Source organism: Melospiza melodia, chromosome 6 (assembly GCF_035770615.1).
Source record: "Melospiza melodia melodia isolate bMelMel2 chromosome 6, bMelMel2.pri, whole genome shotgun sequence".
In the NCBI taxonomy this organism is placed as follows: Eukaryota; Metazoa; Chordata; class Aves; order Passeriformes; family Passerellidae; genus Melospiza; species Melospiza melodia.
In genome coordinates, this window is record NC_086199.1 from 52,802,461 (window position 1) to 52,827,664 (window position 25,204).

Sequence of the window (25,204 nt, forward strand, 5' to 3'; positions counted from 1 at the left end):
CTGGGCAATTCCCTTCATCCCACAGAACCTGGCTGATCCTGGGCAATTCCCTTCATCCCACAGAACCTGGCTGATGCTGGGCAATTCCCTTCATCCCACACTCAGCTCTCCATGGGAAGGAGGTGGCACTTTTGCATTCTAAAGTGATGTGAAAAACAAATAAAATTAAAACTTCCTCCCACTTGGGTGCTGCCAAGGCACCGTGGCAGTGAAAAAGTGAGGACAAACAGGCAGCTGTGAGGGTGCCAGGTGGATGTACTGAGCATCCACTGTGGTCAGCATGACAGAATTGTGGCTGCTATGGCCATAGCAGTTCCTGTTTTCTGACCACAGTTAGAAACATAGAAAATCTATGTTTCTAACCACAGTTATCAGCCAAGGACAAATATGGGGCAGGAAGTCACACACTCCACTGTTCCTAAGAAAACATGCCCACTCCCAGCCACCAGGACAGTTACACCCATCCAAACACACTATTGCAACAGGCACAGGAACCTGAAGCTCTGAGTGCTCCCCTGCTATTTTCAAACTCCAGCAAGCCTTATTTTAGGATCAGATAACCAAAATGAATAAATACTTGTGGAGAAAATGTTACTGGGACAGTGACTAAATTACCTTTTCTTAGAATTATTAATATTTGTGCACTGAAAAGTGAACTTCTTTAGTAGTAAATCATTAATATAAGGATGGGATGACTTTATTCAGCAAATTTTGGGATGCTATAAGTAACAAAGTTCAAATCTCCTAATCTCCTCATATCTACTAAGGTGCTTTGTAGCAAAACCTACTTAGCATGGCATAAAATATAGACTCAAAAAATCAATGGCTGCTTTTAGGCCATTGAAGTCTGTGTTTGATGTGCTAAATATCCACAGGCATCTCCAAGAACATAAACATTCCTTTCCTAGCTAGCATTCAGAACAGAGTCAAATGAAAACTGCTTTTTTCCTGCTCCCTGAATGGCCAAACTAGCACAGCAAGACCAGCCAATTCAATAATTTTGATGAATAAATATACACTTATTTCATTATACTCACTGTGGAATAAATAGATGATGTACTGGACACCAAAGAGAGAGAAGAACCATGCACTAAAGGAAAGAAAATAAACACAATGAATTCAAGTGCACTAACCACAGGGTGGAATAATCATAAATCATCCCCTGTAAACCTCCAATCTGCTGTAGAAATACTTTCACAAATTTCATCATCCATCATAAACTTAATCATATTATTGTACCAATAATGTATGGTTTGAAGCATGCATTGTCAGCTGACACAATCCATAACCTTGGATTTGGTAAAGCTGTTTCAAAATTCTCATAATACTTGTTTTTTTGGGAAAATTAGGTGTGGCCAAGAAAGTTTACAAAAGTTTTGATGAAGGTCTGTTCTGAAATAAATATTTCTCTGGATAGTTGATATTAAAATTCTTGCAAAAGGGCTTACTCAATATTAAAAAAAACCCAAGAAATACAAAATGGATTACAAAATTAAATCTAAGTATTTAATCTTCACTTTTAGGTGAGACTGAGGTTTGTTTGGTTTTATTTTTAAGCAACAGACCAAGATGGGAAAGTCCTGAGGAAACCACAACACCCAGCTCCAGTGTGCAGCTCCAGGAGGAGATGTGGAGGACCCAAGATATAAAAACTGTCTAATTTTGGGGCTGTGAATTCTCCCCTAAATGCAGCTGTATCTTCCTTCTGCTGACTTAATGGAGCTGCACCAGTGCATCAATGAGCCCAACATTCCCCTTCCCTGCAGGGTTTCTTGGTGTTTCTCTAAAGCAAGGACATTTTTTTAACAAGGCAGTTTGTTCTCTCATAAAAAATTAACAGTGAAAACACAGCTACAAAACTTTCTGGAAAAGGATTAAATTCAAGCAATTTTTGCATTTAAATTCAATAAAGGACCTACATATACACTGATGACTAGGTGATCTTCAGAGGTTCCTTCCAACCCTAACTATTCTGTGATTCTCAAGGTTGTTACCATGCTGATGACTGTTACATCAGGATTTACATATAAATACAGCATCATTTCATTCCCTATTACTATTATTATTGAAAAAAGTACCTGAAGCTATTCTTTCTGCTACTGAAACATGCAAAATTACTTTTCCCTTATTTTTATTTTTAGAAACAAATAGTACTGAACTGCAACTTTAATTCAAAATTCAGGTAACTGAACACAAATCATATGAAATAGCATAAAATAATTTTTTCTTTCTTCTAAGTCCTCCAGAAAAAAAAAAAAAAAGCTTAGAAAAGCTGCCATTTTGCTTTAATTACCTAGAGCAATTCTACACTTGTAATAAATGGGTTCTGCTTTCCCACTGACATTATATCCTAAGGCAATACTGGAAAGAGAAGTAAACAAGGTCTAAGTTGGCTTCTGAAGGAATTTAAGATAATTTAGAAAACCCACAAGAAAGTGAAAAAAACCCCTCACATCCATTTGCTTTCTCTGGGTAATCATATTTTCAATTAAAATGATCTTTCTAGTCACACATTAAGGACTATCCTGCACTAAGAACACAAAATAAGCGGTGTGAGTCAGAGGCAGGCTCTGTCTGATGGTGTGCTCCAGCCCTGGCTGCAAGCACAGCCCATGTTTACTGAAAGGAATGAAAAGAGGAGACAGATACACAGAGATTATTCCCCAGGTACATCTTTGCACCTTCTGGGAATCAGCAGAGATGGAAATTCCAGGGGTGGGAACTGCAGCCAGACCATTATTATGGCTGTGACCTGTCTACCATTAACTCCCTTACCTGCGACTGAACCCACTGACACATTCTGTCTGCAATGAAAAATTCTCTTGTGTTCAGAAATGGAATTCTTTGCAGTTGTGTTAGACCTGCTACTGAATTAGTCAGTTCCTGCAGTGCCTCCATGCCACTGTGCTAACAGAAGGAATGGATGACCAATCTCTTCATAACAAACAAAAATTCAATACACATTGCTTCAGCCATCACTTTCCACACTGAAGACTTCTATTTTAACTTTATATCACAGATGTTCTGTGCTTAAGATCTCCTTCTCACTTTTCTTTACTTGCATTTTCCCCTTAAGATTTTCAAGATGGAAAGTCCAAAGTGAGACAATCCTGCATAAGTACACAAATGGACTCACAGAGGGAATATAATATAATATTATTTTCTGGTCTGCTTCTCTATGTTCTTCCTTGTCGAATTCTTTTCCTAATAGAGATATAACAAAAAAAGAGCCCTATCAACTGCCAGAGAGGAAACAGAAACTTTATCATGGACTTGGTCAGACACAACACAGAGTTAGCATCAGCTGCAATTTTTACGATCACATTGGGACTTTAATACAGGAGAGAAGATGCAAAATAAGAAAAAAGGGAAAGAACATATAACTCTGGGAATGCTACTCCTGCTTTGTGAAACACCAGCATCACAGAGAATCATAGATTTATTTGGGTTGGAAAAGGCCTCTAAGATAAGCCAGCACTGCCAAGGCCATCAGTGAGCCATGTCCCCAAGGAGCACACAGACACAGGAATGGTGACTCACCTGCATCACCTGATTGTGTACAGAATTTCTGAGTTCTCATTTCAAGGACAACTGAGGAGTTAATACACTTGTGCAATTTCTTTTTACAGGATCTGCAGATGGCTACTTGAAGGCCATTAAATTAGGAGCCTGAAGGCAGTTATGCTCCTGATGCAATTCCTGTTTCTTGCAGCCAGCATGCATCTGCATGCAGCCCACAAACCCAAATTGCTCTGGAGCTATTATTTTAAAGCACTGTAAATGCACAGGCAAGCATGTTATCATTTTTAATGCTAGAAAAGAAAGGCTCTAGCCCAGAGAGCAGAAAGAAAAACTGGTGGTGCAGTCAGTAGCACAAAAAGGAATAACAATTTATATTCCAACGATAAAGATTTTCACTTTTTTTCTCTCAGGGTGGAGCCAGTGGCAGCCCAGCTCCTGGGGAAGAGTGGGGAAACTGGAGAGCCAGGAGAGCACTCAAGTTTTTGTGCTGTGCTTTTTCCCCAGGGAGTCCTGGCGAGTTTGGAGGCTGCTCCTGCTGGCCCTGTCTGCCACAGGAGTTACTGCAAGGCTGACCAACCTCTCACCTACCTGCTGTGCTGTGAGAGAACATGACTGCTCTTCATACCCAGAGACAAGAGGAGAAAAGGCTTTAAAGAATAAACCCTGGCCCTGCTTGGAGGTTAACGAGAAACAAATGCCTTGTAATACTGTGTGCTAGGAAATAATTAAGAAGTAGGTTGGTAAGCTTCATTTAAGACCTGGATTTGCTTCGTTGACACTGGATGATTGTATAAAATCAATTTGTTCATTAACCACAGATTTAAATTTCTATAATACTTTTAAATCTATTCTCTCAAGGTGAAGGCAAACCTCTGCTATATTCAGAAACACTTAGCCACTGAGACCCTGAGAAATAAGCAGGAGTTGGTAAGCAGGTGATGGAAGACCTTTTTCCTGAAGACAAAAATACAGAGACTACACTTAAACATTCAACCCATATGGTAAAATATTATTATAGTTTTAGGTGTGAAAAATTGAGGAAAATCTGAAAGGGATCTTCAGCATGTCCCCTGTAGGGTCAGATTTCACCCTCAGGTATAAAAGTGGTATTTTCCAACCACTTTCAAGTCCATAACTTAGTGGATATTTCTTGGACTTCCTTTTTATTACTTTTTTCAAATGAATAAAAAGCCCTTCATAGAACATTTCACCTAAGTCTTTTCAGATTTTCCTTCTCTTCTTTGTTTTTTTAATGGTTCATCTTCAAACATGCAATACTTATTAAATGTTTATCCAAATCAGGCTCTCTGCTGGACAAGAATTTCTGAACTACAAGAGAGAGTTTAACCTCCAATGTGCCAAAATGGACTTGCTGCAATCTTGAGCACAGTTAAAAGACCAAGGCTACAATTTTTTGGAGGATGTCTTCAATAAAACCCAAGTAAATTTTGCTGCAGTAGCCCTTCTGGTAAATTACTGAAGTGTAACACAGACACAGAGACTCAAATTCCTTCCCAGATTATACTGACTGACTGAGCATCTGGCAGCCTTTGACTGTTCATGAACATTCAGCTTTCTGACAGCAAACAAGGGTTAATTCCTGCAATGACCCAGCTTTTAGCCCTGTGGCATTATTCTAATAATTTTCAACCCCTAATAAAAATCCTTAGCCACAGACCTCTAAAATACAACAAAATGTACTGACGTTAGACTGACTAAATTCAATAACCAATTAATTAATTAATCTTTCCAGAGACATATCCAATACCTATTTTCTACCTTCTCCAATGGCAAAAAGCCATGCTGGGATAACCAGAATGTCCAGGCAGGCCCTTTGCAGCTCTCCAAGGTTTCTGCAAGCACTGAAGTGTGGCTCCCATGCAGGTCTGGTTCCTGGGGAGCAACAACTACGGGGCACTGGTACTAACAGTGCTAAGTGCAGGTCTCCAGAAGGAAAGAGCCATCAAAGGCTTGTGTGGCCTGTGAAGTACAACTAAGCTCCTCCCAACCCTTGCCAGCAAGGAGATTTAGGACTCAAAGAGTTAACACTGAAAATGTTTCCTATGAGCCCCTCCATGCTTGACTTCTCAAAGTGCAATGCTTGAGGATTTTAATGTGTGCTCACAGCTGCTCCTCCTACAGCTACAAGGATGCCTGATCAGGAGCAACCAAACTAAATATTCATTTCTAGGTAAATGCTTTTTCTTATTACACTTACATGGGTTCTTTTTATCAGGTGTGGTTACATATTTGAAAAGATGATGAAGCACTAAATAGACAAGCCTGGATGTTTCAAAGAACTACTCAATCCCCTTTGGAATATCTGTTGTATCAAACCAGGACATTCAGCAGAAATGAAAAGCAAAGACTGTTTGAGTACAGTTTAAATACTGGAAAAATTACTGGGATAGAAACAGTCCAACTGATATCACTTATCTATACTGTAAGCAGAAATGTGGCAGTGCAAGTTCAGAATATCCCTGCTGAAGAAACACTGATGTGCTGACTCTAAGCTTGAAATAGTCGTTCTGAGAGCACAAAAAATGAAGCACAGGATATGTTTAAGCCATTTCTAGAACAGCCAAGGTCTAGGTACAACACTTATTTCCTGTGTCTGACCAACACAATCACTGCATAAACATCATTCTGTCTGTCATCATTCACATCTGTCTCTGTGACCAGTGACAGGACCCCGGGGAATGGCCTGAAGCTGTGTCAGAGGAGGTTCAGGGTGGGTATCAGGAAAGGGCTCTGGGCACTGAACAGGCTCCCCAGGGAAGCAACCACAGCAGCAAGGCTGGCAGAGCTTGAGGAGTGCTTGGACAATGCTCTCAGGCACATGGGGTGATTGTTGGGGTGCCCTGGGCAGGGCCAGGAGTTGCATTTGATGATCCCAGTGGGTCTCTCCCAACACACTGATTCTACAACCAGAACAGCCACGAACAGGACTATGGTTCCAGCCAGCACTGAGAGCTCCACACTGAGAAAGCTGTGTTTGAACACAGAAGTGCCCAGAGCGCGTGCAAAGGCCATCCTCTGTGCTGGCAGTCCTGCACACTGAGAATTTTAGACTTTCTGTGCTGACAGACTCTGACTCCCAGGAGAGCACTGTATTTGACCTGAGGCCATGGAAAAGGCTTCCAAAATTGGTTGATAGCACTGGGATTACAGGTGTAACATTATAGAGTCAGAAGTGTGTAACATTATAGAGTCAGAAAATGTAGAGTTTGGGGTTACAGAATATAGTAATATATATATAAAATAAGATGGAAGTTTTAGGGCACAGGCTGGTCCTTCTTCTTTACCTTCTTATTCCTTCCTCTTCCTGAGTTTGGGGATATTTTGCAATTGCACAGAAAAGTCCACATTGCAGACTTTGAGTGATTAGTTACTGGGCTAAAAGTGAAAATACTTTAGGTGTCATTTCTTAATTGGATAGTTCAGCCTAAAAAGACCTTGTATAGAAACACAGCCATTTGGTAGCTTGTTAGAAGAACACTGCAAAACTCACAGCTTTTGGGTTTCTGTGGTTGAGATGACCCCAAGGTATTACAAAGTCTTTTTTTTCTTAGCCTTGCGACTGAAAAAGTCGAGATTAGTTTGTTTTGTTTTTCAAGGCTGTTTATTTGCTTTTGTCTATTCCATTCCTTCTCTGACCTGCTGAGATCTGTCCAGCAGGTTAATCAGTGGCACAGTCCCTGCCCTTGGGGTGGTGTTGGCTTTTTATACTAAGAACTACCTGTACTTTATTTACAATCATTTTCCAATATCTATCACCTGTGTCAGACAGTCTGTCTCTACTCTAAACCAATCCAGAAGTGTCAGCATCACAGCAGAAGATGGAGGAAAAGAAGAAGAAAGACAGGACACGCCCAGATTGCTCCATCTTGCCTCTCGAACCCCCACTCTAAATCCCCAAAATTCTACTTTTTCACCCTGTGACAAATTCACTATCATTCTACTCACACTCCTGTGGCTTGTAACTCCTCACACAAAGTTGGCAATTTTCTCCATGGGCTAAAACGGAAGGCACAGGTGTTTGTGACTCCGTGCCAAGGCTTTTGAGCTCTTTGCCAGGGTCTCGAATCACCCAGAGGAATGTCCTGGGTCCTGACACTGACTTGTACCACAGACAAGACACACTAAACACCCGAGAGCGAACACGTAACAGCGTCTGTAGCGCCTGAGCCGCGCCCCCGCACAGGCAGGAGCAGCCAAGGCCGGCCCCCATACTGACCCTCCTCGAAGCCGTCGCGGAAGGAGCCGGAGCGGCTCATGGTGCGGCTCTTGTCGTCCAGGGACACGGAGCTGTTGCGCAGGCGCGTGTCGCCGTAGGGCTCGTAGGGGCCGTCGGCGTTGGACAGGCTGTGCGTGCGCAGCATGCTGGGGTTGGACAGGCTCAGCTGCGCCGCGCTCGTGGGGCTCGCTGCAAGGCAACCAACAAACACGCACTGCTGGGCTGCTCTGCTGCAGCCCCCACAGGGCAGGGACGAGGATCTGCACTCCGTGCTTCAGAAGGCTGGCTCTATTGTTTTATGATATGGATTATATTAAAAGAGAACGATATATTGAACCTATGCTAAAAGAATAGAAGAAAGGATTTCATCAGGGGGAGAGGAGAGGAAAGAGGGAAGGGGAGGAAAGGAGAAGGAGGAAAAGAAAAGGGAAAGGGAAAGGATAAATCAGCCTTCTGAGAACATGCGAGTTGAATTCTCATCTCTTCCCTCGTCCTGGGGACGCTCACAAACACCACACACACCCTTAGTGCCACAAACATGGCCTTTCCTGCTCTCCTTCTGTCATCCTCCCCCAGCAAAGGTTCTTCCTGCCCTGCCCTTCACTTTAAGACACAAATTTTTGATATTGTCTTCTCCAAGCTTCATTGGTTTTCAAGTAAGGGGTGTGCAAACTAGGCCAATGCATGTGAAAACTCAAGTCAAATAAGGTCATTTTAAACACTGTCTGTGTGTCCATAATGTCCATGTGTCCATAATTCCACAAACAAGCTGAGTCACCTCACTAACACCTCCCAGGCATGGAAGAATGAAAGGAAATTTTCTTGTCGTTAACTAATTCATTAATTAGTTAATTAATCAATTCATTCATTAGTTAATTAATTAATTAATTCATAATTTAATTTGGAACTGTTCTTCCTCAAAAATTGTAGTATTTTGTCTATATAGAGCAGGACTTACCTTCTTCAAAGCCTTCAGGTTCTAAGAAAATGACATTTTTCTATGTATTTTAGTCAAAAATATAAAGAGCTTGTACAGTTCAGCTGTACAGTTCAGAACTTTCAGCTATGATGTCCTGAGAACTGTAAAATACTAATTTTGCCTTAAAAGCCAATATTCTTCCAGTCAGTGTTTAGAGTACAAAAGTACTGCAATCTCACATTTCTGATACAATCAACTGATACAGACTATTGTAGAAAACAGGATAATTCAGTTCACAGGTGCTTGAATTTCATATCATCATTTGCTCTTAAATTAAATCCAATGACCTTTCTTAATCCACTATCTCTAAGCTCTCATCTTAAAAACACAGAAAAACATACTTTCTTTTTTTTTTGGGTGTTCATTGCAGTTTGTGGCCAAAGAGCTTCTGAAGCTAATATAAATAATCTCCAACACTGTACATAAAGAGTTAAGTTTCTGGGCTTTTGACAACACTTTTTGGTTATTTTTTTAAAATTTCATGAACTTTCCTGACAGTTTGCTAGCTGTTGGAAATGCAGTCATGCTGTGTGTATATTCAGCTGAAATTTTGCTAAGTGTCAGTTTATTTAAAGCCACTTATTCAATGTGCTTCTTTCCAGAACACTCAAGGAAAGGCTCTAGAATGTCATTACTGCAACTCAAAACTACACTAGAAATAAGTGACTGTGCAATCTGCTCCAAATTCCCACAAGAAGTTCACAAGTGCAAGCTTAACTATTTTGCACATAATTATTGTCTATAAATTAGTTACTATAAACAATAATAAATTTATGTTAAACAATAATATTAATTATTATGGAGGGGCTTTTGAAAGTCATAACCAAACTGGTAATTTTTTTCCAGATGTCACTTCGAGATGAAATTTACAAACCTGAAGAAACTGCAAAGCAATGAAGTCATATTTAAGCAGCCCAACAGAGAGGAGTACCACTAGCACTTTAAATCAGGTTATTTCAACTGCTGATACAGTCAGCTAGAACCTGCAATGCTTCATGGATCCTGCCAATCAGCATTTATTGTTTCCTTAATTTAAAATGTGTTTATCAAAGAAATTAAGTGAAGGAATGGCATTTTTTCTGACTTGAAACTCCCCTGACTTTTATAGATTGCTTGATTGAGCTTTCTGCAATTTTCCAATGAGCCACTTGAAAAAGACAAAGACAAAATACCAAACTGATGAGATTGGCACACACAGTAAGTAAAATGCTTGGATTTTACAGAATTATAGATGTTGCAACATCTGCAGGCAACATCATATGTGCTCTAAGCACCCCAATGTGTGATACCAACAACAGCTCTACTGAACAGTTTATAAAGCTCACAATTTATATTACGGAACCTGATTAGTCCCAGAGAATCCAAGTTACTGCAAGAATGGAACCTTTGGGCACAGGAGATAACAATGTTAATTAGTCACACTCATTTCAGTGAGAGTGCCTCCTCAGGTGCAATGTGGGAGCTGCTGAAAGGAAATTATCTTGTGCAACATGCTGTTCTCAGGACACACAATGCACTGCTGTGATTATTCAAACAGATAATTATTCACCAAGCTGCGAGAAGTTAAATCTGGTTCCAGAGGGTGATGTTATGCTGGATCCAGATGAAAATGGAGAATTGGCAGCAGTATCCTGCAGTCCTCCTGCTGAATGGGACCGGAGCCATTCCTTGGCATCCTCTTGACTACGGAGCTGGGAGGATGGAGTATACCTGCAAAAACAAACAGGTTTTTTCACCATGAACTTTGATATTTATTTGACTTTTTTGTTTAAAAAAAACAAAAAAAACCAAACAAACAAAAAAAAAAAAACAAACAAAAAAAACCCAACCATGAAATGTCACAAGGCTTGGGGTGGGAGAGAGAGAGAAAGAAAAAGGGAAGAATCCTCATATGAAATTAAAGGATTAAATAATCTAAACTAATTAGAATTCTGAATTAAGGAGCTGCTCCAAGCTCTTCCAATATGTTCCTAATTCATTTTGCCTCTGTTTGGGGGGGAAAAGACCCTAACTCCTTTCCTATGGCTTCAGGTGTAACCAAACCAGAGTGAGCCAAAAGTTACAGGTAGAAGTTGTGCTGTGTAGCACAGTAGGATAAAAGGTAGTGTGTGCTACATCATATGATTTAAAAATAAAACTGTAACTTGGAAAACCTTTCCCTAAGTTATGTCAAAACTCTAACACTATTTAAATACTCAGGTACATCAATAACCTTAGCTGACTTTTTGTGATATTATGACCAAATTCAAACCAACAAAGCCATTATCAGGATTTTTTAACAAGCTGTGACCCAATATTTCATATTGCAGAGACATCCATATAAGGCCTGTGGAGGTGCATCCCATTTAGTTCAAAACCAACAGCAATGAAACATCATAAAGGAGGCTGTGTTTAGCCTTTTCTGAAGGCAATGAAAATAGCAGAAACACATTCTATGCCAGCATCAGTGGCAAAAAAAAACAAAACCCTGGCTTTAGCTTAGGTTTCATTTCTTGTGCCTATGTGTGAAAAATAGGTGTGTCAAGACAGGTGTTCTGTGGGCTACGTGATAGGGCACAGGTACCAACAGTCAGAGCCTCATGGAAACACTCTCTGCTGATGGAATTCAGTGTCTGTCACACTCTCTGCTGATGGAATTCAGTGTCTGTCTTGGGCTACGAATTGCCTTTGGACAAGTATTCATGAGTTGCTAGATCTCCTTCCAAAAACGTAGAGCCTATTATTTGCTAATATTATCTATTTAATTAATTTGATTCCCTTCAAGTAAAAGCCCTACAGTAAGATATCACTTATTAAGACTATTTTAAATCAATGGGAACACTGCAATAATTTTAAAAGCCAATCTGCTTTAAAAAAATACACTCATTCTTCTGCTTATGCCTCAACACTTCAGCAGCAATCCCTGACAATCTGCATCTCTTAAACTTTGCATATAAATGAGTTTATTTAGAAAGGGGCTTTAAACAGTCATGTTACCTTAACACACTACAGATTTATTTTTAATGTCAGCATTAATACCTACCTCTTCAGCACTCAAATGTGTTGGTCTTAGAAAAGAGTATTTATTAGAGACATAGAGGACCATAGAAACATTAAAACAAATTGCCATTTTAAGAAAGGCCTTTAGTACTCAGCTTCATGGGACAAGGCTGCTCTGAAGAACAAGATGCACAGCACAGAAAAAATCACAGCTGCAGTTTCAAGGCAGTGATCCCAAACACTGCATTAAGCAATTCAGAAACTGAATTTCCTAAATTGTCAGAGATACCTACTGTAAATTCTCTAACATGCAAAACATTTAATTAACATAGCTAATAGTAATTCTGGCTAGAATTGCTTGTATCAATGGGGAAAAAAAATGGTATAAAAATCACTACCTCACAGATGTACAAAACATGTGAGAAGATAACAGCTGAAAGTTTATTTGATGATTTTTTTGTTATTTTTTATGCGAGTAGAGAATAAGGTAGAGATTAAATAGAATATAGATTATAAAACACAGATTAAGGTATTATGATGCAATTAAAAAAAAAAATTAATGTCCAATTTCATCCTGAAAGGTTTGGCGTGATCTTGTAAATCTTTTCTATTTATCACAACACCAAGGTTCCCAAGGTTAAAAAACTATTTCAGGTCACTCCATGTAATAGGCACAGAAATATTAATATTTTTAAATCAAGCCCAGGGATGGTTCGAGATGCTTTTCAGCAATTAAGCCAGCAAAAGTCACAGTTCTTGCTCAAGCAGTGAGGACACTGGATGAAAAAAGCTCAGCTGTCAACGGCCTTCTTTGAGGATTGAAAGAAAGCAGGAAAGAAAGAAGAAAAAAAGGAAGAGAAAAAGGAAAAAAAAAAGGAAGAAAAAGGGAAGAAGAAAAGGAAGAAGAAAAGGAAGAAGAAAAGGAAAGGAAGAAAAAAAGGAAGAAGAAACGGAAGAAGAAACGAAGAAAAAAGAAAAAAGGAAGAAAAAAGGAAGCAGAAAGGAAGAAGAAAGGAAGAAGAAAGGAAGAAAAAGGAAGAAAAAGGAAGAAGAAAGGAAGAAGAAAGGAAGAAGAAAGGAAGAGTATTGTTGCCACCTCTTGCAAACTGCGACCATCACCAGCAGCCACAACAGAAACACAAAGCAAACTCCAAAGCCACCACAGAAGATGTTAAACCACGTGGAAACACCAATACCTGAGTCCCTTCTTAGGCAAAGTGTTCCTATCAAGGTGTGGGTCGCTGCAGAAAAGTTAAAAGAAAAGAACTTCAGAGAAGAACAAAAGGGAAGGAGTCAGATCAGGACGAAGGACGCACAAACATCTGCATCACCTTTTCAGAGGAAAAGGCGCTGGGGCCTCCCTGCAGGAACATGCACAGACCTCCTCACCAGGTGGAGTTTGCACAAACATGCAGCTGCTACCATGCCAAGGAACCACATCTCTTCACAACCTCACTTCACTGTTTCTCCTACCCACAATGAACAAAAATGGCTCTCTAAACATCAAATGGGTGCCTAAAAATACACTTTTCAGCAGGCTATTGGTAAAACCTCATGGGAATATTCTAGTCCAACCCACCTTCCCATCATTTCTTTCAGCAGACACCCTTTAGGGAATGCACCTAATTGCTGTAAAGAGGTATTGAGCCCAGACTGTTAAAATTTCCAAATCTTAGTCTAAGTTCCATTAGCAAAGTAAAATGGACCGATCAGTTGCCCAAAACTCAACTATTTCAGTTTATGTTTTTACAACTGACAAGCAGAGCCTGTTAATTTGTTTTTAAAGAAAATACCCCTGTGGTTAAGTAAATTAATTAAATGACAACCCTTATAGCTAAGTTACAGTACGGGACTGGGATAAAAATTACATCAGTGAGAAAAAGTGAGCTTGAATGTTTAGATTTGTGTCATCTTTTCCTAACTTTAACATTCATTTGTACAAGGACGACTGTGAAGTACCAAAGTACTTGGAAAACACTCATGAGCCAAGCTGCAGTAAGAGACTGACAACACTGAATGACACAGGGACTTCACAACAAAAGGGACAGGCCAGAAAGGCAGTGGGAAAAGCAGCATGCCAGAGGAATGCTGAAATGCTAGTGAGAGTTTAGATTCGTAGGGAAAAAAAAAAAAGGGCTTGACTTCCAAATTGCCTTTGGCAAAGATATGAAGGGTGGGTTAAAAATAGCCCCCCAAACCAAAGGGCATCCCAGAAATGAGAGCAACACCAGAAACATGCCAACTGTGCTGTATGCTACTCTCCAGATTGATCTGGGTGGGGAGATGGGTGTTTGCAGGGACTCTCACTGGCATGTCTTTGTGTCAGTTCACACCTGGATGATGAACACAACAGAGCACTGAACTGAGCACAGTCTGGCACAAAACAATTTGCTTCACTGAGATGGGCAACAAAACCTGCAGCCTTGAGCATACTCCTGTCCTGAGACAGCATTACCTGTCCTGTCTCCTGGGCAAAGTATTTCGGCAGAATTTGGGGCTAGCAGCAGGGGAGGAAAGAGGGCTAGAAAGAGCAGTCCAACAAGACAGAAAACAAGAGAAGAAGGAGTATTAGAATGAAAAGATGAAGCAACAAAAAGGAATTATAATAAAACACAAACAGAACCCCAAACTGTCAGAACATTACATTCTGGTGCAATTTTCTCCATTGAGATGCAGATACAAAAATCTTGCTACCTGAACTCATCACTACACACCAGGACACAGCTGATTTCCAGGGCTTGGAAGGGTTCTACTTTCTACAAGAGGTCTCTCGGAGACCTGCAGAGCTCACCCCAGTGCCAGCTCAGTGTGGCACCGATCCAGCTCGGATACTGGAAAAGCCCTGTTCCCTCCTTCCTGCTCAGCCTCCTCCCAGGTCCCACCCTGTGCCCACACAGGTACCAGTGAACCTCATTGTGCACAGAGCTGGGGAACTGATCAGTCTGAAATACAATCCAGCTGATTGTTCTTCACGTGGATCCAGCTTCCAATGGGATTCACTAAGCATTCACATGAATGCTTGTACTGAAATACTGCAGTGAACAACTGGAGATAGGACAAGACAGCAGGGAGAGGATGAGAAGGGATCAAGTGACTACGGAGATGGGGACTTGTCTTTTGAGCATCACCCCCAGTTTCAAAGTCATCAAATTCTACAATCAAAAGGTTTAACAGGAAACAGTTGACTTTTCAAATCAAAACTGGAAGGTTTTTAAAAATACCACTACCTGCTCAATTAAAAGTAGATCTTTGAAAGGATCTGGTAGCAAAAAAAAGTTGTCACATTGGCTGCGACAGCAAAATAAAAACCTGTTCTGAACCCATCCTCCTGCTTTGAACTGGGCTCCTTTCTGGGAATAACTTATCTGTATGTTCTAGTCCTGGAGCTACCTGCACTGTCTGCTAAGAGGCATTACCTGATCTGTATCTGCAGCACTGGCTACTGCTGCCAGGACTTCATTCCCACTCGAGACACAAACACATGGAAAGAAGAGAAAAACCCACCAACCTTTCAGATAGCGTGGTCTTAATGCTGTTGGTTCTGACGAAGGGAGTCAGAGAATCATCCTTGGAGGCTGGAATCAAGCCACTGGAGGAGTTGTGGCTCAGCCCACCTCCGCTGCTCAGGGAGATGTCTATGGACTCGCAGCTGGTGTGAAGGCTGCTGACAGACTGGTACCCAAGGCCATCCTTGCTAACTGCAGAGGAGCTGCTGGCGTTGGTACCCCATGTCAAGCTGTTGGAAGGAGCCGAGTGGGCAGAGCTGGGGCTGGAAGCCAGTGGAGACTGGTTGAGATCTGTGTTTTTACTATAGAGGGGACTGCTGCCCCCACTGCTCAGCACACCACTGCCAGATGGGGAGTCAAGGTTACCCTGCTGGCTCATGGTAGCATGAGGGTTGGAGATGACTACTGAGTTTTTCATATTTTCAGCTGTTGTGATGGGAACTTGTTTACCAGGCTTGCCACCAAAAAGTCTGTAAAAAAGAAGACAGCACGAAAAATACGTAAAATGGAACAGTAAGCACAAGGATATCTTCTATTTCATCTTAGCTTCAGGAAACCAGTATTGAATACATGATCCTAGATTGCACATATGCAACTCTACATTGATAATCTCCTTGTGTTCACTGTCCCTTTCAATGGAGCCCAGAGGCAATTACAACAGCACCAAACCTATCTCAGGTGTGTCACCTTTGAATCAACCAATACTTCCACAAAGCTAAAATACAGCTTCACAGAACTGACATACAACCACATCCTCTTCTGCTCCTTAAGGAAAAAGGGCACCAGAGAAACAATCTGATGTATGGAATACTAGAGATTGGAAGCTTGCTGACCAGGTAAATTCTGCACAAATCACCAAATGCTCCTCACAAAAGCAGCTTTTGCTGGGATGCAACACTGTACTCATACCAAATGTAGGCTTGCTTCATTCCATGAGCCAAGCTGGCTGGGAACAGTATTTTTTGGTGGAGAATGTGATGTTACCTGCTTTTTGGCACCTGGAATGGGCTAGTAAAAAGCTAGGTGAGTTCCAGAAGTGGAGGAGGGAGGGGATGGAGGAGGTTGACCACAGCAACACTGCTGCCTGTGATGCAGCTCATGCCAAGGAAGGAAAGACCCCAGTGCCCTCAAAAACAGTCAATGGGAAACCTCTCAGAAGTGCCCAAGTGCTTCAGTAGTAAACATGCTTCAGACTAAATTATCAATCATTCCAAAACTGATCTTCAGAATTAGGAAAGAAGTGTATCTTCCACTCCAGCTTCAAACACCCACCCCAAAACACTGCTTTTGTTTCTGCCTCTTGGCTCCTGTATTTTATCATTCACTGTGGATTAAACCTTTCAGAATAGAGGACTACAGCACCTACATACAAGTGTTCTTGAAGACTTAGGGGTGGGCACACACCAGGCAGGACTTTCTCTGCTTTGGAGCATGCCCAGGTTGTTGGACACCTGGACACTAAGTCACTTTGTCCATCACTTCCCAGGAACACAGGCTGTGTTAGAGCTGGGCACCTGCAGCACCTGGAGCAAGCCCACATTTTAAAAGAAAAAGCTCCTGCTGCCCAGCTATAGCAGGGAGAGGCAAGAGTGGACACATAGGAGCTGTGAAACCATCAAGCTGATGTTGCTTCTCATCCCCAGAGCTCGGGAGGAGAAGCTGATCTGCTTCCCTTCCTCTCCAAATACTTATTTTTGGGTTTAAGTAGTCAAGAGGCTGCCTTATGGGAGTTTTAGGCAGCAGCAGGAGGAAGGCTTGCTAGGGCCCAGCTTCGGTCAGCAGGGGTGGAATGATGCTGTGCATGGCCCAGCTGCAGTGCCCAGGCTGCACAGGTGCTTCCTGCAGCTCCAGTGCATGAAACACACCTGGGCTGGGCAGGTACGTACTCGCCACAGGGCACCTGGACAACATTTCCAACTGAGAGGGCAGGTTCAGATCAGACATAAGGAAGACATCCTTCCCTGTGAGGGTGGCAGGTCCTGGCACAGGCTGCCCAGGGAAGCTGTGGCTGCCCCTGGATCCCTGGAAGTGCTCAAAGCCAGGCTGGGTGGGGCTTTGAACCAGCTGGGACAGTGGAAGGACTCTCTGCCCATGGCAGGGGAATCAGAATAAAATGATTTTCAGGGTCCCTTCTGACCCAAACCAGTCCATGATTCCATGGCACTCAGCAGCTACACCAGCTCAGTGCATTCCCCAAGGTATTCCTGTGCCAGAGCGTACATCCTCTTCAGCTGCACTGGGGAAGCCATTCCTAAAGAAAGCATCCCAGAGCTTAAAAAACCCCAAACACCCACACAACTGTTTATAGGCTGCTTTTAAGCTACCCCCTGTTTACGACAACATGGAAGTTACATATATTTGCGAACTTATAGGTAAGTCTGTACCATTACAAAGGTATGGGTACTAATTCACTGTGTAGCACCAAAAAAAATACAGGGCCAAGAGGAAATATGCAAAAAACAATGTCTGCAACTCAACTACAAAAATTAAGCTCAAAATCTTCTTTACTGTCATCTTAGAAATCAGTAATAAGCAGACGAGGCCCAATTCAACTCTGATATATTTCAACACATGACAACTTTGACAGGCTGGTGAAAATTCAAGTGTGAAATTGTAAATCAAATGAGGGAATAGTTAAATCGAGCCTCAGTGTCTGCTCTTTGAAGTTTCGTGTATTTCTAATGTAGCATTTCAATTACACAGCCAGCAATGCAGCTTCTCAGTAATAAAAAGTTCCCAATCACATTCCCACCAGTGTGCCTGAGGCACACTGAAATCACTGAAAACACTGAAAATCTGCATTTCTCATTGTGTATCCTACAGAAGTGAAAGGCCTACTGGAGTTTTGAACTAGCCACTGATGAAAATTACATGTTCCAAAGTACACGGCTTATCTATTGTTAACCAGGTACAAAATAAAGTATCTTCAATTATCCTCACACAGACTCTTCAAATAAAACCACCCATCTAAAAACAGTTCAAAGCATCAGCCTAAGCTGCCATCACAGCCATTATGCTTGCACTGGTGCTTCAGATGGAATGGGGCTTTCTCACATCACTGGAAGCAGGATGATGGAGCATAACTGTATGGGTAATATGGGCATCACGACAAAATGAAATGCAAAACACTGCAACTTGAAACACACAAGCTACTCAAATTCAGTTGAAAAATAATATTAACAGAACTTTTCACCAATATCAAGGCTCTGATATACACTGCATCAACAATCAGTTCCTCACTAACTATTTGTTAATGTTAGTGTGTGGGGTACTCTTGGAGAAATAGAGGACAGGATTTTTGTCCAAAAAATAGTATTAAATAAGAAAATTTAACCCAGCTTAGACAGCAATTTTATTTAGGGTTCATCTTCACAGGCTAAAATGTTGAGTCTTGCAACATACTGGGCTAATCCACACAAGCTATAATAGTTTGCTTTGGGTGAATCTAAGCCTGGCAGGTCAATGCCGCCGTCATAACGAAAATCTGAGATAACCCTCCAGTTGTTGGTTTATTTGATCCACGACTGGAATATTTCCAGGTTTGTAACATATACATCTGTGCAAGAACTCCTCAATAACCTTCAGGTAAGAAAATTCTTATATCTGTGACATCTGCACAGACGAAAGTCTCCAGGTATGATTTCTACAACAAGGTGACTCAAATTGTAACTGCCAAAGCTTCTGCCAGACAGGTCTGGCTTTTTCCCTGAACGTTGGATTTCTGCTGCTGTCGCGTGACACCCTACGTATCCACAACGCTGGCCAAGCTGTTTGTGTGAAATTAAATGTGAATACCAAGACCTTGAAGTAAGCCACTCAATAGAAAGTGCTGCACCGAGGCCAGCCAGGCCGGGCTGGCAGTGCTGCTCATCGAGCTCCCACCAACACCACTGCAGAACGGAGGAATTTGTGCCTACCTGCGCAGGGTGGGAGAGGCCACATCGGGGTACTTGACTCCTTGCTGGTGGGTACTCTGAGCTCCGCTAGCAGCAGGCTGTGATGCAGGGTTCACTTTAACAGAATTACATGAAGCCACGCTTTCGTTGTCAGACGAAATCCCTTTCTCTTTATCAGTCTGATTGACTAATCCTGGCAGAGAGCTTCCAAGGATTACCTTGGCAGGCTCTCTGATTTTAGGGACAGGCAACCCAGCTGATTTGCTGCTTATGTTGGAGTCTATGCTACTCGTGCTAGATCTATTCCCAGCTCCACTTCTGCTACTGGATTTACTGGGCCGGGGCAAGCTACGGTACTGGAGATTAGTTCGTGCACTAAGTGCTAAGTAGCCATCATCCTGGTTCTGGGAGCCATCAACACTAGTCTTCCGACCAGTGGTCCTACCCATGAGTCCAGATGACTTGGGGATCTTTCCCAAGGTAGCCGATCTACTGGTGAGAGTTGCCCCACTGGCAGTGATTATGGTCATGCCTACGGCTGACCCGCTCTGTTTCTTAAATCCAAATGCATTAGCATTAGCAGCAGCTGTCCTAGAGTTACTTGTGGGAAGCTTTTTGGATTCATCACCACTGCTGCGTCCTGCATCTGATGGGGAACGTTTAACATGTCCAGCTTTAGGAGATAGTCTACCCTTTTCTGATACCTTGGCGTCATCAGTTTTCCCTACAAAAATAGAAAAAGAATTCTAATATTTAATGACTTGAAAACATCAAGCAAATGATGAAACTCAAAGCAGCATGAAAAGCAAAAGCGCATTAGCCACTGCAGTGCGGTTCAAAGTTATGATCTAGTCTGCACTGAGCTTACATGCCACCCTAGTGAGTTACACATGCAGACTTGCCAAAGAAAGTGTGTGGTGCCTTTGCCTTTGAGAATATGCAAAGCAGAACAGCCTCACATAATAGTGACAGATAAGAAAAAAAAGTTTCTCTCTGAAGCTACCACAGATCGATCGTTTCTATGATTACGCACTAGTAGTGTTAGGTTGATAGCATAATTTCCCTAAAAGGCATTGTTAAAGCATTTGTATTGTTCAAAACAGTATGTAACTTTAACTTTTTCATATACAATTGTGTACAAGACCTAATAAAAAGAGAGATATTAAATTATATTGCTTGATTATGCAAATTCAACCAATTTTCATTCATACACCTGCAAGTGCTAAAATCATTAATACACTTAAAATAAAATCCAGAAATCAGGTTTAGTATAAACAAACATGCTTGTTTAGTAAGGGGGGGGAAAAAAATCTCCTCAACCATATATATTGTATGCTCTTGGTTAGCAATGATTTTCAAAAACAGTGATTTTCAAAACTAAAATTATATTATTTGTTCTTCACACAGCAATACTGTGCCAAATAAATAGTTTGGCTTAAGACCAGAGTTTATCATGAAAACAACTGGCAGGGTGTAATAATTCGAAATACACATTTTCAGCCAGAAATAGAAACGTGGACATACAAGATGCTGCTTAGGTTAAAGCAATGCCTAAAAATACAGCCAGGATTACCTGAAGTTCAGGTTCTGCCTCCACAAAGTATTTAAACTGTTTTCACACCGAACACATTTTTGGCTTGTTTACACCTTACGCCTTCTCTCACCTGTTCCAGGTGTCTTTAAGGTGCCTGAGGTGTTTGCAGGTTTGGGCCTTGGTGTGGTGATGCCAACCTGAGCGGACATGCCCCGCCGCCAGGAGCCCGTCTGGGCAATAACAGTGTTCTTCCGACCAGAAGTGCTTTTATCAGACTCGTCCGACACATCAGAGGGGTTCCGCCTCCACTTGGAGCCCGGCTCCATCTTTACGCCGCTGTCAGATCCCCCGTCGGATTTCTTGACTTCATCGCCCGACCACAAGGAATTCCGCTCCACCTGGGAATGCTTCTCTGCGTCGGTCTAGGGCAGATAAGGAATTGCAAGGCAACTTTGAGAGCAAGTCTTTCTTTTAAGAAGCTTCCTAAGGAGGAACCATCATCCTGATTAATCAGCTCAGCAGTCATCTCTGAGTACCAACAAACATGACATGCTTTTGATGAAGAAATGTCACAGCAAAAAATTAACCCCAGCAATGACATGTTTTTTTAATATGCTTTTAAGAAAAACACAAAAAAACCACAACAGCCACACTCCTTGGAATGAATAAAGGGGGAAAAAACCCTACTTGATGTATAAAGGACAGATTCAGCTCCATGACATTTATAATCCTCCATCTCAAATTTCTGACAAACCCTTTTACTGCAATGCCGAAAAAGCATTTCAAACCTGTGCAGCCAGCCTTCCTTTGTTCCTGCTGCTTTCTTATCTCTTGTCTGGCAATCTGATCTCCAGAGCATGAGGAGGCAGCTTTTGGAACAGATCTGAATATGTGGAATGCTCTTAATTCTAACCTAACATAGTAGAAGGACACGCAAGGACTGAAGAAAAACTTTCTAACAATACTTGAGACTGACTTCAATGCATAAATTACTTTAGTTTCTCTTGCAGACTGTTTTTCCCCTACTCTTTGCACAGATTGATTGTTACCAGTCTCTTATGGAGAATTTTGCTAAGCTCAATATTAAATCGAAAAATTTCCCATTAGTAAACCTTTGCCAAAATCTCAGAAATGCTTACATTAAATACACTACCCTATATATATGTGTATACTTTATACATATATGCATTAATATTTCCCACTGCTAACGATTACTCTTCTAGAATTCTACTCCTGTGAAATGCTGTTGATTAAATCTGCTGAATGCGGTAACACCACAACCAACCATGTTGTGATCAGGCACAAATGACAAATATCCACGCATTTGACTCTGATCAGGATAAGAAATTCACAGCTGAAGTGTTCTCCAAGCACCACAGCACCATGAAAGGGACTGACAGTTCAGCACCTGCCTGCAGTTCCAAGCACAGGCTGATGGCTTTTGGTGAGGTTTGGTGCCACCTTTCTGCCCTGCAGCCTCAGCAGAAGGTGAATGTGCTCAGAACTGTGCGGTAGGCAAAAGGAATAATTTATTTAAAAGGAAATTGTTTTAAATATCCCAAAGCATTATAAAGCTCACAGTCTTTATTCCTTTTGGATAAACAGAAAAACACAGCACAGAGAAGCTGTAAGATTATTTACCACGCTTTTCAGCTTTTAAGCTCCTAAAGAATGTTTAAAGTTTATGACTTTACCTATCAGATCACACCATTAATATTAAAGAATTCAGAGGAACTGTGGTTGAATTTCCTCTGCTTTTTACTGTAACTACTTTTTTTTTTTAAAGCCTGAAAAACTAGTTAAGCAATCCGTGTGTGAAAGCTGACACCACATATCACAACGGTCTCTCTTCAGTCAGGAAACAGGTCTTGGGTTATTTATCTACATATTGAGTCATGAGACTAACCTGCATTTTGAATTATGGATTTAGGTAATATCATATACTTGTACTTTCCTTGTGCTTGTTTCCCTACCTCTCCATTCAAAGAGAGCAACCCCGTGTAGGCTTGAATGGATCTCTGCCTTCTAACTCCCTTCTCTTCCTGTGCCTGCCAGGTTTGGGGCAGGTGGGTCACCTTTCTATTTCTGACCATCAGCAGGTGTGTAATAAATTCACAGTGTGACTGCTCCTATGTCCTGTGCCTCTCCAAAATCACTATTTCATGCAAACAGCTCCTACATTCACAAATCTTGGAAGAGAGCACAGGCAAAAAGTACCAAAGTATCAACCAACAAAGCCATCTCAAAGACACCATTCCGCACGTGGTCACTTCAGTATCTTGTTCCAAGCTCCTTGTCTGGAATTGTGTGTATGCACTGCTAGTGTTCAAGAACAAGAAATACACCTACCTGCTAGCAAAGGCCTTATTCTAGTTTTGGTTGACTAGAAAATATTCCTATACCTATTTCCCCTCCCCTAATCTGTAAGGTTAGTACAGTCAGTCTGCACAGAGAGAACAGCACTGCAAGAAATCCTCTCCACCTTTGCTCTCCTGCCTTTTATTCTACTACTGCTCCCACAGCCAAAGCTTTCCTGCAGCCTTTGAAATGCTGCACCTCCACCACTGAAACCCTCTGGCCAGAGATGCCTCTGTTTAATGGTAAACACTGAGAACAGCACAGAAACATGACTAAGGACTCAAACCCAAAACACAGTGAAACCTGGCTGGGGGACTGCAGCAGAAACCCCACCCACCCAGAGGGGTGAAAGTGGAAATACTCTGGCTGGAGGTCATGGCAAGACACAGCGAGCACAAGCTGAGAGCAAAGCCTGAGCTAGGAGCAAACCACCAGCATTTCTCAACTCACTCAAAGTTTTTGTAAATCTGAAGCTGTGAACAGAACAAACCCATCTTTCCTGAGAAGATGTCTTATCCAACTGCTTAGGGAGGCTGCAGTTTTCTATCTAAAGGAACCTTTCCATCTTCCTATCTTTTCACCATCACATGATTGAATTTGTTACTTGGTCTCTTTCTCCCATCTTATTTCACTTAAATAAGTTATTTTCAAATGCCCACCTAGGTCTTAATTTCTCCTAAAAGTATGCATATGATGTGACTTTAAAGGCACAATATATGTAGTACTGTGATAAAGATAACTTATCTAATTCTGTGCAATAAAAAGGACAAATACTAGGGTGCCAAAACTCCTGTAACTACATTAAATGGTTTGGTACTTGGCATAACCACAGCAGGACATGGGAATGTGGCAGGGCAAATTCTGGTTCCCATCACTAGCTTGTTCAGAAACAACTTGCAAGCATCTTCACTGCATTGCTATGAAAAGAGGATACAGCTATGAATGTCTCTGAAGACTGAGTTAATATCATATTTAAGTCCTGTTTCTCAAAGATGGGGAAACTGCAGCTTCTGGAGTATGGGGTTCTCAAGAGCCCTGAAAATCAGAGAGAAATTTCAACAGAGATTTTTTCCTGCAACTATGCCTTTCTTTGCAGAGATGATTCTGCCTGAGTTCCCGATTTTATCAGCACACACTGACATGTTCAGACTCTCTCCCTTTGATGTTGCTGCATTATTTGCTTGGACTCCCAGCTGCACATGTATTAGCTTCAAGCTCCCTCCTTAATTATCTGAAATCCAACTTCTGTATCCTCTCTAAGAGATGTGACAGAATCACAGCAGCTCAAAAGCACCGACTGTTTAGGGGAACCAAAGCAAGGGACACCCTCAGAAGAAAAGTCCACATCCCTCTGCAAATGCGTGCTAGTGCTGTGTGGAAGCACCCTGGGGAAGGCACACCTGGGCACTGGCTGTCACAGGGTCCTTCAGGAGGACAGAAAAGGTGTCTCTGCAGCATTCACTGCATCATGAGCTCTGAGGTCAGCCAAAAATTAACCCTGCAAGCCACGCATTTCAGCACTCCATTTCACTCCCTTGGCTGACAAGATTCAGGCAGTTTGTTCCACTGAAAATGAACTATTTTCTGGACAATCTGCAGATAACAGAAGACTTGGAATAAAGATTGCCATTCATGAAAACTGAGGAGAGAAGCAGGTCAGAGACACACATCACACCAAAAAACTGCTAACACCACTTGTACATTCTTGGCTCCCAGCTTCCTCTGCCAATAACCACGCTCCACTGCCTGAACAAGCTCCAGCTGCTTTTCTTCTGGTGTCTGTCTGCACCCTCTTGGATACTGTAACAGTTGTGGAGGAGGAAGAGGAGTTTGTCAACACAGATTTTGATCTCTCAGAGGTGCTTCCAAGAATCTGATCCACCAGAAGATAGAAGTCACATGAGTTTTTATTTTTTTTCCTCAGGTTAATGTTTAGTCACATCTCCCTAAGTTTTCCTTTTTCCCTCCCCAACAGTATTACAATGTTGAGACAGTAACAATGGTCAAAAAATACTTCCAGTTGCCCGTCTTATTCTGAAAAACATGCTTGATAGATCTTAACTCCTCTCAGCTTGTATGGGCCTTGTATTGGCAGTTCCAGGTGCCTGTGCAGTCGCTGAGAGGCAAACAGAGGCTACCTGGAACCCTTTGTGCAGGCTCAAATATGCACTGCATGGCAAGGGAACAAACACT

General features: G+C 41.7%; 1 protein-coding gene across 5 annotated transcripts in view; it reads right to left on the reverse strand.

Moving 5' to 3' along the window:
* The window catches only part of NAV2 (neuron navigator 2), a 203,526-nt gene that overhangs the window by 26,823 nt on the left and 151,499 nt on the right, over positions 1-25,204 (reverse strand). For 4 of the 5 annotated variants that reach the window (XM_063158172.1, XM_063158175.1, XM_063158174.1 and 1 more), the window contains 8 exons: positions 20,784-21,075; positions 19,141-19,843; positions 15,226-15,693; positions 14,173-14,238; positions 12,914-12,958; positions 10,288-10,448; positions 7,760-7,948; positions 1,038-1,090 (listed from right to left, as the gene is read on the reverse strand). In XM_063158172.1, coding sequence (XP_063014242.1) covers positions 1,038-1,090; positions 7,760-7,948; positions 10,288-10,448; positions 12,914-12,958; positions 14,173-14,238; positions 15,226-15,693; positions 19,141-19,843; positions 20,784-21,075 — 1,977 coding nt within the window. The remainder of the gene's footprint in view (positions 1-1,037; positions 1,091-7,759; positions 7,949-10,287; positions 10,449-12,913; positions 12,959-14,172; positions 14,239-15,225; positions 15,694-19,140; positions 19,844-20,783; positions 21,076-25,204) is intronic. The other variant, XM_063158176.1, reaches the window with a different exon arrangement.